The 16,101-nt window shown below is 40.6% G+C and overlaps 1 protein-coding gene across 1 annotated transcript in view; it reads right to left on the bottom strand.

The window, feature by feature from the left end:
- Nucleotides 1-16,101, bottom strand: part of gstcd (glutathione S-transferase, C-terminal domain containing) — a 46,043-nt gene that overhangs the window by 28,868 nt on the left and 1,074 nt on the right. Inside the window, exons 2-4 of the mRNA XM_070924956.1 lie at nt 15,172-15,636; nt 13,535-13,804; nt 10,212-10,305 (exon numbers count right to left, since the gene is read on the bottom strand). Coding sequence (XP_070781057.1) covers nt 10,212-10,305; nt 13,535-13,804; nt 15,172-15,636 — 829 coding nt within the window. The remainder of the gene's footprint in view (nt 1-10,211; nt 10,306-13,534; nt 13,805-15,171; nt 15,637-16,101) is intronic.

Below are 16,101 nucleotides of genomic sequence, written 5' to 3'. Positions count from 1 at the left end.
CTTTTATTCATTCTTTTTAATAGAATAATTAATAAAACTATTCTTTTTATTTTAGTTTAGCTTTGTGCATGTATATAAGGGTCTGACGATAAAGCAAGGGGATTACTTTATTTCATTATTATTATTATTTATATATACTATATTTTGCACAGAAATCTATGAGCAAATAAAAACAAAATCGGAGAAAGAGAAGAAATGTGTCTGTTTTTGCACAGTTTACATATAGGGAGATATAGGGAGTGTCATTACACAAAGTCATAGCATGATGATGCATCTTAAAAAGGAACCATGTGAGGGTGGGCTAAACCCATGCCAATAGTCCCAAAGTCACCTCTTATTCCTATTCAACTAAAAAAGCGAATAGTGAAATAATAAATAATAACATACTTGTTAAATGCTAATCAGATACAAAATACAATACGTGACTTGACAAATAATGGGAATATCTATCTATCTAACACTCCATTCTTTTCTATGACAGATACACACATAAGTTCTGAACATTTCAGAACACCTTTCATTGAGATAATAAATGGTGTTGGAGGAATGTGTTACGGAGAGTTTCTTTTATTTAGCTTTAATCAGAAAACTGTGTTCATCATCCAGTCTATCAAAAACCAAAACACTTGTGTCATATCTCTATGATGGCAAAAGTCAAAACATGTCAACAACTTAAAGTAAACAGAAACAGAAAAGTAATTAGATTCAATCTGCTGCAGCCTTCAAATGTCACCTCATTCCAAACATACAAGATTTTAAATAGACAAAGCGCGTTAAACTGTGCTCCAAAGAAAAAGCCTGCAGAAAAAAAAAGATTTACATTCTGCTCAGGGCTGAAAACACTAATCAGTAATTAATTACGAGTCTAGTGAAACGGCGCAAGAAACACTATGCAATCCAAAACCCGCTGAAAGCTGGCTGAGGGTTAGGCAAATTGTGTCCCTGCTCCGAACACATAGCAATGCCTCACCAGAGATTACTGAACAAAACAAAACTAAGGAGACAAATGAATATTCATGATATGACATTTGCAAGAAGCTCATCATGGAGGCAGCCAGTGGCTCTGCATTTAAATGGGCACAACTCAAACATCACTGCAAATAGTGAAACTCTGTGGTATCCCTCCAGGGAGTCGAGATGTGTTTGAACTTGAATTGTAGAAATAAAGTGCCAATTATCCCTCTAATTGGGAGTAACAAAGCTGGTTGCCTGTTGTGCTTGGTCCCATGTTTACTGCGTATCTTTAAATCTCCAATTTAAAGGCTCTAATGAGTTCAATTAATTGAGAATGAGGGGAGTGATTTGGGAGTCACAGCCTGCTGTTTGGAGCTGTAAGCCCAAGGGAATGAGGTGTTAGCCAAGTGCCAGCACATAGTACAAACAGACATCCCCACTAATGTTCAATAACAACGTTTTTTAAATCACATCTATGAGTTTGTGTTATCATATGCTCACTCAAAAAACTCTCTGATCTCTCATTTTAATAACAGGCAATTTACCTTTAATTACATAATATGCACTGACAGCTCTTTGTGCAAAACTCATAAACACACACACCTCTCCTTCAAGGCAAACAGAAAATGTAAACACACTTTTACACATGCAACTTCCCAAGCTAGCGGTGTCGATGTCTAGGGATGGATCAATGTCGGTCTGTCAGACCACCACTTTGGTCCAGACAAAAATATCTCAACAATTATTGCAGGAATAGCAATGAAAATTTTGTAGAGACATTGTCCCCAGAAGATGAAGCCCACTAATCTTGGCGTTCCCCTGACTTTTCATCTACCACCAGCAGGTCAAAGTCTTTACTTATCCAGTGAAGTCAAAGTCAACTTCATTGTTGATTCTGCCAAAGGTTCGTACGTAGACATATAGAGGATCAAAACATTGTTTCTCTCAGACTTCGGTGTTGGCATTCACAAGTACTAAGACAAAACAACAAGGGTTTAAATTAATAATAGGATAAAAACAAAACACTAAAACGTAGTAAGACGGTATGTGTTTATGGGGATGGGTAAGTTACAGTCCAGACTTTTTGGAGGCAGAGGGTAGAGAGTTCAGCATCTTGACAGCCTGATGTATAAAGCTGTTACACAGTCTGGTGGAGCAGGCTCAGATGCTCCAGTATCTTCTCCCAGATGGCGGGAGACTGAAGAGGCTGTGCGAAGGATGGGTGGGGTCACTCGCAATGCCGGTGGCTTTGCAGTGCAAGGCGGGTGTCGGAAACGTCCAGGAGCGGAGGGGAGTGAGTCAACAGTGATCTTCCCAGCCACGTTAACTATGCGCAGCAGGGTCTTGCCTCGGTCGATGATGGGTGCCGGGGGTCTTGCTCTCATTAGCTTCCGGAGGATGTAAAAACACTGCTGGGCTTTCTTGGCCAGTGATGCAGTGCTATTAGCTCTATGGAAGTCTATAACAATCTCCTTTGTTTTCCCTATATTTACAGAAAGATTGTTACCTTTGCACCGTGCGGCCAGTTGGTTCACCTCATTCCTTCAGTTTGATTCGTCAATGACTTTGCTGATCCCCTGACTTTTTTTCTGGCATCGCCATGAGGTCAAACTTTTGATTTGTCCAGTACCTGATTTATGGTTAAATACCTGCAAAATGAATGGCATTACTATCAGCTTCAGCTATACTTTGTGGCTTTGTTCTAATTAGCATGCTAAACTGAGATAGTAAAGATGGTTAACATTACACTTGCTAACCATCAGGATGTTAGTATTGTCATTGTGAGCATGATAGCATGTTGACATTAGCATTTAGCTCAAAGCACCAGTGTGCCTGATTGTTACGTCTTTTAATGCTTAAATGTAGAAATCCGCTGTCCTGTCTCCAGCACATGTGTGAAAGGGGTTCAAAGTTTGTCTGGCACATTTACTCTTCAAGAACTGCTGCAATTCCTACCAACTTCCGTTTCAACTTTAAGATTCCCAGATCAAACATTTGACAAGACACTCTGAGGTGGAATATGTCATTCATTATAAGCATTTAGAGTGGGAGAGTGGGATTTTTCAAAGGTATCAACATCAGTAAGTTATATTTAGTGTTGGAAAACTGGACACAGACTTCAATTAGACTCAGGCTTACATCAACGAGGGCTAGTATAAGTAGAATTTATTTGTGTGTACATGGAAAGTGTCTGAGGTGAAAATCAAAACACTAATCTTCCATCTAGATTACCCTTGACACTTGTCTGACAGAAACCTAAGGATGGCAGGCATCTTTTGAAGTATCTGACAGGCAGCAAGACTTTCTCTTTAAAAATGAACTTGCCCTATGCCATGACTTCGCCCTCGTCACTTGTTTTGAACTCACGGCACACCCCCCAAAACACTAATGCACTCGCAGAAGAACACAGAGGGAGAAAGAGAGAAAGAGAGAATCAGTCAACATAATCTCTCGACTAAGCTGATGTGGTAATATGCAGGCCAACAGTTAAACAGATCTGTGACTAAGCCTGCTGTGCGTCTCTCAGTGAAGCTACATTCAGCCTGACAGCTGGACAGGAACAAACAGCCATGTTTCACAGACTCCAATTCCGTTGGATGACTGAAGTGTAGTGCACAAGCTCCACAGATAACAGAGAATATATTTGTGTTCAAACGGAGTTAAGCAAAAATATTTCAATATTTCAATCAAGCACATTTTAATTTTTCCTCGAATTGGATGTCTAATGACCTCTATGTGTTTGATTTACTTTGATGTCAAGTAAAAAAACAAAAAAAAAAACTAGATACATTTGCTGTTGAAGTATGGATGCTTCCATGAGTTTATATTAATTGACAACTATGAGAGATAAGAGATAAAAGATACGGAATAAAATCTAATGCAATATCCAAATCGCAGGGGCTGCAATTTTTTGATAAAAGGTAAAATGTGTCACAACATACTATTTATAAATGAAGCAATATGGTGCTATAGAGTCCTACAAATCATATTCTCCAGACGTAAGGGAACATGCTTGTTTGGTACAGACCCCCAGCAAATATCACATCATCATCATTTTTATATAGTGAAAATTAAATACAAAAATGACCGTTCACACCAAAATTGTGACTCATATCACAGTCGCAATATCTATCAAATATAATAATATCATATTTTTGGCATATCGTTCAGCCTTAATTTAATTACAAAAATATTAGCTTAGAACTGCTTTAACTCTGACTAGGCCAGTGGTCTTCAGCTTGGGGATTATGGCATATGATGTGAAGTTTAAAAGAGGAACTTTCTGAATACAGAAAAACAGATATGTAGATCGGTAGCCTAATGATCCTCTCATCAGATCTGATCTCTTGTTGAAACAGCCTTAAACTACTATGAATACAATTTGTAAAGATAATTATTTCTACAAATACCTTACCTGATTATAATCTGATAAACCACTAAATTGTAATGTCAGATAGTGATGAAATATGAAGGATCTCATGCCATGAACCTCTTAAAAAAACAATTCTCAATAAGTAGAAATAGGAACTCTTTTCAATATTCCTTAATTTAAAGTTAATGACAATGCACTGGTAAAGTGCATCTGAGAGAATCTGTACTGTGTCCTTAGGGTTCCCAGTCAATATCCAGTCTAAGAAAATTAAGAAAATGTTATAAATCTGGACTTGAATAAAATCCAGCTAATTATCTTCATCTAGGTTCAATAAGAGTGAGAGGATATGCCCGAGGGAAAATCATCACACCCATTACAGCCAAACTGATTTAACAGTCGATGAAATCGACAACTTTGTATCAGAACACATTTAACATCTTCAAATCCAAGTCATAGAATTTGTTTTATAAACACAGTGGAACTAAAAAAAAAAACAGTACATATCCACCTACATAGTGAAATATTTGAAAGTTGATATTGGATTGATATTCCATCTTTGATGCATCTTACAGACAAGTCTTCCTATTCCCAAATCATCATGGTAAGCATCTGAGGGGGATCTGGAAGCCAAACATGACAGACGTTTAACTACTCATTAGACTTGCGCACAGTGTAGAAAACAAGCAAAGCACTGAAAAGCGTGGGCCAATACTTCTGGTGCGGCTAACATTTCTTTTGGGATTTAAATGACAAAGGCGGCGATGGTGCGGGAGGATGTGTGTGAAGGAGTAGGATGTTCCAGCTCAGCTGAAGCAGCACAGTTTCAAAAACCACCTTTAAATTCTGCCTCAGGATGTTGTGAAACCACTTAACACTGCGTGGCCATTATATTGCTGAATAGCCATTACTGCACAGATCAACCCATACGAGCTACCATCAGCTGCCATGCTTCAGTCCGGGCCATGTCATGACAGAAGTCTACCACATGCACAATACAGTGCAGAAAGCGTGATGTTATACAACAACAATAAAACTGACAAAATGGTGTGTATTAAGACTTTAGACTGAGATTAATTTGATAGCTAACGTTTCTAGTAGAGAAGAAAAGATGACAAAGCTATAACTTTAACTTTAGAACGAACCCACAAAGAATTTTCACCCGGCTCAGCACTACTGAGCGTTTTAGCACCTTTCAGCACATTGTTTTGGTTTTATGGCCCGCAACTTTACTGTTAACAGTTTACGATTAACTCTCATGTTTTCTGCTGCAGCAAGCAGCTGTTTTCAACTACAGCTAAAAGCAAAAAGCTGTACGCTACCTGCTCAGCAGATAGACAACGAACAACTAGCTGGAGGAGATAGTGGAGCATTTAGTAGCTAAAGAGCCAGATATTTCTCTCAGGAGTTGGTAAAGGCCAAAAACAGAGCTAAAAGGAGAGTAAATATTGGCCCTACATTCGCCAGGTGGCCAGAAACACAATGGTTAATGAATGCTACTGTTGCTCCGTATCTGCTGAATGTGGAAATTTCTTAAAAAGGTGAAAATATGTCAGTGTTGTGTTTGCATTTTATTTCTACAACCAGGTTTAAGAAGAAAACCAGCTATAACACAATGTATAGCATACAAAACAGATAAACATGGACGGATTGGTCATTTCTAAATGTTCCTTTTTGAGAGGCCTTTTGGATGGAAATTGAAAATTTTACTAAATATGGATGATATGTTCAACATTTTGGGAAATAAGCTTCTTGCCAAGAGTTAGATGAGAAGATCAATTCCACAAATGGCTAACCTGGCTTTTTCCAGACGTTACAAAATCTACCAGCACCTCTAAAGCTTACTAATTAACATGTTACATCTCGTGTTTAATCTGTGCAAAAGTAACACAGTACCTCCCTGGAGTCTCCGTTGGTTGCCTGGCTTACATAGGGATTCTATGTTGGGGCTTTACATCACAACTAGGATAACAGCTGTAATAGCATATAAACAAATAACCACAAGGTAGTGTACATTGTTCAACTTTTTCTTCTACTTCTACCAAAACACAAAAAAAAAAGAAAAGAAATCACACCAGTCAAGTGTGGAGTGAAATCTCAATCTCTGCTGTAGTCAGAGCAGGGAGACAGAGACAAATGGAGCCAGTTTTCACTCCAGCAGTTCAACTTCTGTCATACTCGTGTAACCTAAGACAAAGACACGGGAACTCATCTCATCTCCTTGTACCAAAACAACCCTTGAGGACTTAATAGCAGCATGTCTGAAGCATGACAACTATGCGGTTTCCACACCAGCCCTCCTTTTTGCCCTCCTGATTGTATCGTTCACCCCTCTTCCCCTGCCTTGTTTTCTCCTGATAACCCTTGTCTCTCTTCATGCTGTCTCACCCCTATCTCAATCTCCCACTGTCACATAATCCATCATTCTAACCCACTTTATTCGCTGCCTCCCCTCCTCCCTCTATTAAGTGAAGCACTGCAGACAAGACAACGTTGGCTGCTCTATACAATGGCCCCTGTATTCACATTGCTGTTTACCTGTCTGTAGCCCTCACCACATTTAGCAAAGCAGCCCTCTACACAAGGAGGGCAAAAACCTAAACAGCTCCAATGCACAGAGGTCCTTTTGTTCCTCTATAGATTATGCATACCTGAGCGTCAGGGAGTGAGACTTGTTACCACTGAATGCCAATCAGTGGGGTCAACAGACTGGAGCCATATGTAAAATAAATAAGGCATTGAGGTGCATGAATGTGTGATTATCTTACATCTGTTAGTAGACGACGATAGGTGCTATAAATTTCAGAGAAATGTTCAGTCATAAGTCATAAAGTTTCAAGACAGTAATACATTCTTTATAGTTTTGGCTCTATACTGCACAATGGATTTCAAATGAAACAACTACTACAAGGTTAAAGTGTTGACTTTCAGCTTTATGGGCATTCTGAGGCGTTCACATCCATATTGGATGTGAGAATTGTAACCTTTTTTACTCTTAGGGATAAGGATAAAAATGGCTAAAGTTTGTACATGGTTCATTGAATTGAAGTGATGTAAACACTCAGATTAGAGCTGAAAGTCAGCACTTTAACCTCCTCTAGTCATTGTTTCATTCTAAATCCAATGCTCCGGAGTACAGAGCCAAAACAAAACTATCCAGATACTTGCAGACGAACCTGTATATGCACACACGTGACAAAGATAAGCCAATACATACAAATAAGACAGCTTTCAAAGACTTGTGTGTGTTATATTGGTTGTGCAGGTATGGAAATATTTATGCATACGTAAGCGTAAAATGCTGCAGTTTTTCCCTGTAGTACTATGCGTGTGGGCGTGTGTGCAGCCATTTGTGTATACTGTAGGAGCAGATAGATGGGAAAGCCCACGCGCTGGAGTTCAGGACAAATTGGCTGCCTTTCGTCTATGCTCTCCTTTAATTACACAGTGCTGAAACACAGGGGCTACCTACCTACCAGCCCAATACTGCAGAAGGAGATATCAACAGCGCAGTTTATCATGCAGAGTGCCGAGAAAAGTGGGACAGCTAAAATCTAGTCTCTCTCCATGATTCTCGCTCTCAGAATAGATCCACTGCCCACATCATCAAGAGCACTTCTGTTTAGTTGTCAGTGGGGTTTGTGGGATGGAAACAGATGATTAAGTTGCACTGTGGAAATACATTAATAAGCTTCAAATGGCTGTAAAAAAAAAAAAAAAAAAATTATGACTAGTACAGTGCATTCAAAAAGCAGTAAGATAATGATGTTTTTCATTGTATTGACGCCAATCCAGCACGTTGTACTTAAAATGAAACAGTGACAGTGATCAGTTTAAAGTGCTGGCTTTCACTTGTAATACACTTCCACTCCTACTACGACTGTTGTTACACTTCTGTGTTTGAGTGTGCTCTCATCCATATTGGCTAAACAGTGTTAAGACTCGTAGACCTTTTTAAACGTGGTCACCCAATTTTAGGACAATGCAGCAGGGCAATGCACCCAAATTTACAGAAAAGGTAACAAAGGAGTCACTGTCCTAATATTGCTGGCAGCACCATCTATCTAGCCCCAATTTAAGTAAGAAATTGAGGTCATACTGGACTGATGTGTGTGGAATATTCACAAGAATATTAATGACATTACAAAAATGATTTGTTGTGAATGTTGTTAGTTGAATTAATAAAAAAACCCTAGATAGTAATATTCATTAACGGGGCTTTAACTAACGATTGTTTTCATTATTGATTAATCTGACAGTTATTATATGCATAAATTGTTTTGTCAATAAAATGTCTGAAAATACTGAAAAATAACCGTTTCCCATAGTGATCTATTTAGATGTCTTGTTTTATTCGACCAACAGTCTAAAATCCTAAAATATTCAGTAAACCATCATATATGACAAACAAAAGCATCAAATCCTCACTTTTGAGAAGCTGTAACCAGTGAATTTTCTGCATTTTTCGCTTGAAAAATGACTTAAATGATTCATCGATTATCAAAATAGTTGCAGATTACTTTTTTGTCGACTGACCAATTGATTAATCACTCTATTATTATCAGCTCCATTATGAAACAATCAGCAACACATTATGTGTTGGATAGCCCACACGCTGGAGTTCAGGACAAATTGGCTGCCTTTGTGAAATACAAAATAAGTAAGAGATGGACCGCAAACATGGTCAATTCAGTGAGAAACATGGTGTACAGTAGCTACAGTATGTCGTGTATATTCAGTATTTATTCCACTTTGATTCTCTCTCTTTACCCTTCCCTGTAATTGTTTTGCGGAGCACTTTGTAACCATGAGTCTACCATTGAAATAAAGTTTGAACTTGATTCATATGATACTACAAGGGGTAATGATCTGGAAGCTAGGCCTGCACGAACACTGGAAGCTGACAGAGGGAGGAAGCTGAACTCATGGTACCATATATATCTTAATAATGAAATAGGTTTCCAGTTTCATTTCCCTGTGTTCTCTGATAAGTGGAAGAATACGCCACATAAGTAAAAATGAAGGGAAGCAAGAAATGAAAGCGTAACACAGCAATGAAGAGAAAAGGAAATATCTAAATATTCATATTGTGTATATACAGTATGCGCGTCTTTATCAACCCCCTATATTGCTGCTGCTCCAACCCATGCTTTACCAACACAGACGTCTCACTAATAAGGAGAAAAACAATGCAGGCAAGAGAAAGGGAGACAAAGAAAGTTTCTTCTCTCCGCTTCACCAGTGTCGCCAGGGGCAGCAATCAACAACCCTTCCACTGCCTATCAGACATCGCTCTCACTGCAATCAGTATCCACTAAGGCATACGCACAAGTTCGACGTTACACATTAGTTGTTTAAGCCGCCAGTGTGTGCGCACGTTTTTGTGTGTTTCTGCTGTGTTTCAAGCACTTTAAAATTAATTAGGGGAGCCTCATGTGGAAAAACATCCAGCTGAGGCTGAATAGAAAGCTCTGCGATGTGTCAGTGGCTAATATTTTTCTTTTGGGGGCAGCAAGGTACCACTGAAAATCACCAGGCCTCAGCAGCAGAGGAAGGTTTCATGCAAATATTTATGCACATTCCTCACTCTCGCTCCTTATACAGTATCAATAGTATTTGTTTTGACTTTGACCAAGTAATGAGGTGAAAAAGAGGGAGAGAGAGAGAGAGGAGTGGTGTAGAGAGACACAGATAAACAGATAAGGGAGGTCAAAATGATGAGAGGAGGAGGTTTTGAGGAAGTAAAGAACAACAAAACAGAAAAAACAATTAAAAACAAAAGAGGAGGAAAGAAAACTAGCCAAAAGAGCTCAGAAAAGAGTGCAAGGACAGAGGAGAGGAAGGGCAAATGTAAAATGGAGAAAGCAAAGAGGATATTTGACTTTACCTTCAGTTGGGTTGATAGCGCCTGGTAAGCTGTCCCATGGGAGGGTCCAGGCAGGGCAGGGATGAGGAGCGAAGACTGCCTCGATGCCATTTTCCTAGGGGAACAACACACACACACACACACACGCACACACACACACACACACACGTTACCATAGAAACCCCTCTATAGCCTTGAGGTTCTGGGGTCCAAATTGTTGTAATGAAGTGATTTAAAGAGAACCTTTCTTCAACAAGCCCTTTGTTACCTTGCTCACACTGATCTGAAGCTATACTTGAGGAAAAGTCACAGCTAGTGCACTTATTACTGCCTCAAGAGAGAACAAATGTTTCACCAGTACAGTACATGTTCCCGCACATCTAACAATACACTTCAGAGAAATACGTGTGAAACAGAAGATTGAGGTGGACAAGGTAAAGCACTGTCTTTTTTCTTCTCTCTCTTTGACGATTAGAGGGTTAGAACAATATGTACGTTCTACGGCACATTCGATAAAGAGTGTTTGCCTTTTCATGTGTGGGCTTCCAAAATTATCCGATAATAATACATGGCCACTAATACCTATGAAACCACCTTGTACTTATACTTATAAAAGGATGAAATTACACAAATCACCACATAAATTGACTGTGCAAATGCTTTATATTTACATACACCTAATCTCTATACATAGTGCAAAGTAAATAGTACCTTATAATCTTGATAAACACAGTCAAATTGTATGAAATTGATCAAATTATTAATATACTTTAAATGGGGAATGTCAGGGCAGAATCATAGAGATAGCGGCGTGTTTCATTCTGACTGGTAGATGGTAACACCAGTTGAGCCCTGTGGTTGAGAGTTAGAACCTGAAAACAAATTCAGGACCAAGAGTTAAGATCAAGTTCATCTGCCACAACAGCAATGTCAAACCAGTGCTGCTGTCTGGTTCCAGATGATGGCCAGTCGAGTTAGGGGACATGAAAGAGACGCAGTGGATGACTTCCATAATTGATACCTCAGTCACATTCTGGCAACACATGAGCCAAAATAAAGGCCTGCCAACCACACTGTGGTTCAAAACATCAAGCACTGACGTCTGTGCTGGTTAGGCTACGTTTTCACAATGCACCAGTCATACTGTGATGTTGCTTGATTGCTCAAAGAACACCTGGTGCAAGACAATAACAATAACATTCAAGCTGGTAGAGCTGAGTCTTAAATGCTAAGCCAATGGCCAAAGCCTTCTGCCCAACTGCGGACTAAAAGGAGTAAGTAAATTAGTAACCTGCCATACAGCTGGTTAGTTTCAGTACGTTTCCACGGGGACAGACACAGACTTTCAGTAATCCCAGTTTCTGGAACACCGGCTTTCCTGTGAGCCCCATTCTTCCAACAGAAAATCCAAGATTTCCCTGAATTTTGATCCGACCAATCCTGTTCACTCACTAACCCTCCAATTCTGGATCACCCCCATGCTTGACTGCTTCCATAGATTGAATTGTTGTCTAATGTTAACAACTGTATTTAAAGACCCGTCAATCAATTTGTGAGCGATAGCAGCCAGGCTTTAGTCCTGGGTCTTGAATTCTGGTGGTGGGGCTACCCTTTTGTTTACATTTGGATCACAGGTTGCGCCTCTACAGCTCATTGCACAGGCATTTTGACTGGCATGCATCAGTGTGTGTTAACTGAAGTGAGAAAGAGGGAGCGTTTATGAGCCATTTATATTGTGGATTGTGTAGCGAGATGAGCCTGGTGCCTCTGGTTAGCAGCAGTGAAGTATCGCGTGTCACCATGTCAGACGGTAGACCTCTCTGTCTCTATGTACTTGCCTTGGGACACACACAGCCATATATGAGGACACACACAGAGAGAGAGAGAGAGAGAGAGAGAGAGAGAGAGAGAGAGAGAGAGAGAGAGAGAGAGAGAGAGGCACCTTGGCCAAGACAACACAACAGCTGCAGTGCAGACATGATGGTGGCGACACGCAGCCATCCTTGTAATCCCTCTAGGCAAACAGAGAATGGTGGCCATTGTTTGTGTGTGTGTGTGTGTGTGTGTGTGTGTGTGTGTGTGTGTGTGTGTGTGTGTGTGTGTGTGTGTGTGTACACATTCCTCTCAGTTTTAATGTCTGATTTCAACCTGCCACGAAAACTGTCATTTGAGCACATCTGTGCCTAACGAAATTTCATCCGGCAACATGGCATGTTTAAAGGCACATCCCATCCTGACCACCCAGCTCACTCGGTCTCATCCAAACTCTCCAAACCCTTTTTCTCTTCCCGTCACTTAAAATCACATTGTTATAGACACTTAGCCAGCAGGAAATCACAGACATATCTTTGCCGAGAGAGCAGAGCAACAAGACCAAGAAGAGAACAGTCTGAAGGCTCAGTAGTGAGAGGTTAGCCAGGGCAGAGGAGACATTCTCCTTTTTAACAGCTGGGCCTGCTTATCTCCTGCTGGAAAGGCTAGTCCAAAATATTTTTGCAATATTTGGTGTGCTTTAGAGCTAAGAAAGCTATAAATATGTGTGACTGTGCGTGTGTGTTATGCAAATGCTTCCTGAGGCAACTGCATTTTAGAGTGTGGACACATTATGCTAGTATTGTGTGCCATCTTGACTCTTTACACTAAGATTTTCAGCCATTGCTATAAACGACTTAGTCTGGCTATAAAACTTTGTTTTGTTTTGGATTGGATTCATTGTTTTTATTGCACCTGAAATGAGGATAAGCTGAATGTGCATTGTCTGCACTATTGCAAGTGGCAAAAGGATCCACTGAGAATACTGAATTGCGCATTATATAATGCACTGAGGACAGTGAACTGCTATTCTGATAAACAGATTCTGTTATTCTTTTAAGAACCGCCACTTTTTTGTTAGTTTGTCTTGACTGATAAACATACTGTCATACATGACACTGACACATACAACATCATCTGTCAGAAGGAAATCATGTATACAGACAAGCATCCTAAAACCTTTAAACAGTCTACTTAAAATGTTAATCCTGTGACTGAGAGCACTTGACGTTTAAGCACTGGCAGAAAGAGGAAAAATTCAACAATTACAGAAGTCTGCCAGAAGCCAAAATATTAACCTAGAGCTACACTCTTCAAGGCACAATCAGTAGAAAATGGGTGCATGAAATTACAGGGATAACAGTTAACAACCAGTTGGAGCCTCCAAACCCTCTATCTGTGCTGTGAGGGGACACTGGGGGATAACTCCTTCAATTTACAGACTGCTTATGAGTGTGTTAAAGCAAATGTGTTAAATAGACCACAGAGAGTTAAACATAATGAGAAATAAGTAAGGAAATATAATAATTTACTTTAAGTTTAGTCATTGTGGGCCTGGGGCCACCGACAAAGGGAAGCTGTGTGGTCATCTCCTGGCCTTCTTCTTGCTCCAATAGGCTAGTTGGGTTGTCCTCTGCTGACTGCCCTGGGAGGGTGGACGTGGGAACTTGGGGGATGGACAGAGACATCCCACAGGCCTTGGCTGCCCGGAGGACCCCAGGTACCTCCTGAACACGGCTGTACCAACGCAGCAGATGGGGGAGCTGATGTAGAGGGCTCGCAGTGTGAGCTCGGAGGGAACACTATCAAAAGACAATAAAAAGATTGAGAGCGTTAGGAAAAAAAACAAGGAGATATTGATTAAGTGACTCATCTGGATGTCATCTCCACTGGAGCGAGATGTCAGGTTCCACCAGAATTCACTCATCACACTAGTGGACAGACAGACACAAGGGGGGCGGCAGGAAAAACATCAAAACAGCGTTGGCAGGTGGGGAGGGAAAAAACGCAAACAGAGACATGATCAGAGGAGCGGCGTCACTGTGTGCAACTATGTGTGGAAGACAGAAGAAAGAGACAGGGACACAGACACAGAGGGAGAAGGGGCGCTCCGCAGTACGACAAGTGGGTGGAGTGGAAAGGATCCGTCCTAGCTGCATGTGTTGTGGACAGTGATGGCCGTTAAGAGGAGACACGCTAGGCTGAGTGTGAAACTGGAAACCACTGGAGCACAGCTGACTGCTAAAAGCCTCATTGTGAGAACTTCAGTTCATTCCCACAGTCGAGGAATAGTTGGAGATGGCTGAAGGGTGAAATGGAGGTGAACTAAACAGCCGTGGTTCTGTCTGGTCTGAGCTGCAGCTTCTCTAATTTCTACCAACTCCACTTGTAAAATACGCAATCATTACATATAGTGAATATTCAAGAAATGTTCGTGAGCTTTTGAAGTCTCGCAGATTTTTTTAAGAGTTTTAAGGTCAACATAACAACCCACCAATTCTTGATCTGCTGCAGAGAGAAAAAGGTTCCCAGTGGAAAGTCATTGAAATGCATTTCAACCTGCTGCATTTGAATAGAAAACCCTCCCATACACTCTTATCACTCTTTGCCAGGTGGCTCTAGACCACCTTTGAGAGCAAAACCCGTGCCAAGTCTGATGCAGCGAGTGTTTTTAACTCGAGTTTCTGCCTGGATGGGTCTGAAAGGAGCTGGGTGTACTGCCTGCTCACCCTGACCAAGAGTGTCAAAACTGTAAGTCATGCATAATTTGACACGTCATTATAATAAAGACATTAAAAAGCCAGTAAATATACGCAAGGGGGGTTCAGCAGCCGGAATGGCACCAACTATATGAGGTGACATCAGACCCAAGTCATGTAGCACTACTGTTTATGTTGAGACACAGAGCCTTGCATGGCTGCACTTGATTGCCCATTGCACAGTAACGGGTATTTTGCTGACAGTAACTTTTGGAAAATCTCACAGTGTGTCAATGCATTGAAAGTATAAGGCTTATACAGGAAATATAGGCATTGACACTAGAATTAAATTAGCATTTGATGTGTATTCATAGATCCAAATTAGGCAATAACATAAGGCAGTAATAAGAGCAGGGTCCTTTGCCACAAGTCAACCCTCAAACATAAATCATAAACTCCAAGGCCCTTACCAAGTACTGATAGATGCATGGCAGCAGCACCACATCAGTCAGAGTGAAGTATAGTCCCTCAGCAAACACATGCTCAAGCTGAGGCAAGTCTGTGGTCTTCACTTTCCTGATCTCAGAGTTCTCCCTGGTGGTCAAAGTTGGAACTGAATCCACAGACAGCTTGGCCAGTGCCGCCCTGAGCTCAAGTCCGTCACATTTGACGTGAGGTGACTGCGCAGGTTCGGACTCAGAATCTGGGTTCCCTTGGCTTCCAGGGGATCCGTTCTTTTCACTCCGTTTCTGCTCTTGGAGCTTCTGTCTCCGTATTTTGTCATCATTGTGGACTTTGACGGGCTCCGCTAGTCTTTGCTCCAGGGTGAGGATGGAGATTGGCGGCGGCTGCTGATATTGATTTGTGGGATTTTTGAGGTGTTCTTCAACAGCAGAGGGGATGCCAATTTCACACAGTCTGGTCCACTTGCTCACCTGCGAGCGAGGAAAGAACAGATGTTTGACGTCAAATAAAGCACCGTCTTTAAAAGTACTCTAAATTGAAAGACATTGGTTAACTGTTTATTATTGTTACATGTCTAAGTAACCCTGAACAAACCCTAATTAACATGCTGTAACTAAAAATAATCTCATTGACCCTGTTCATGTTGTGTGGTCATTATAGTAAAATAAGTCAATTCAGACTGAAAACTTCGCTACAACTACACTTTTAACCCACAATCAACGGAACAACAAGCAACGATAAGGCTTTATTTTAAAAAGGTCCGTATTTTTTTTTGATAAGATCCTGATGAAGAACTATTTGGTACCCAATTTTGGGGAATAATTGAGACAAAGTTGTGAGGCAATTATTTGTCTTGTTGTTTGATGTACTGAGTTTATAAGCAGTTGTAGATTTCCAGATAAATTTAATTGAAAGGCCTGCTCTATTGAAACCCA

Source organism: Enoplosus armatus, chromosome 2 (assembly GCF_043641665.1).
Source record: "Enoplosus armatus isolate fEnoArm2 chromosome 2, fEnoArm2.hap1, whole genome shotgun sequence".
Taxonomy (NCBI): Eukaryota; Metazoa; Chordata; class Actinopteri; order Centrarchiformes; family Enoplosidae; genus Enoplosus; species Enoplosus armatus.
This window is presented reverse-complemented; position numbering and strand designations above follow the sequence as displayed.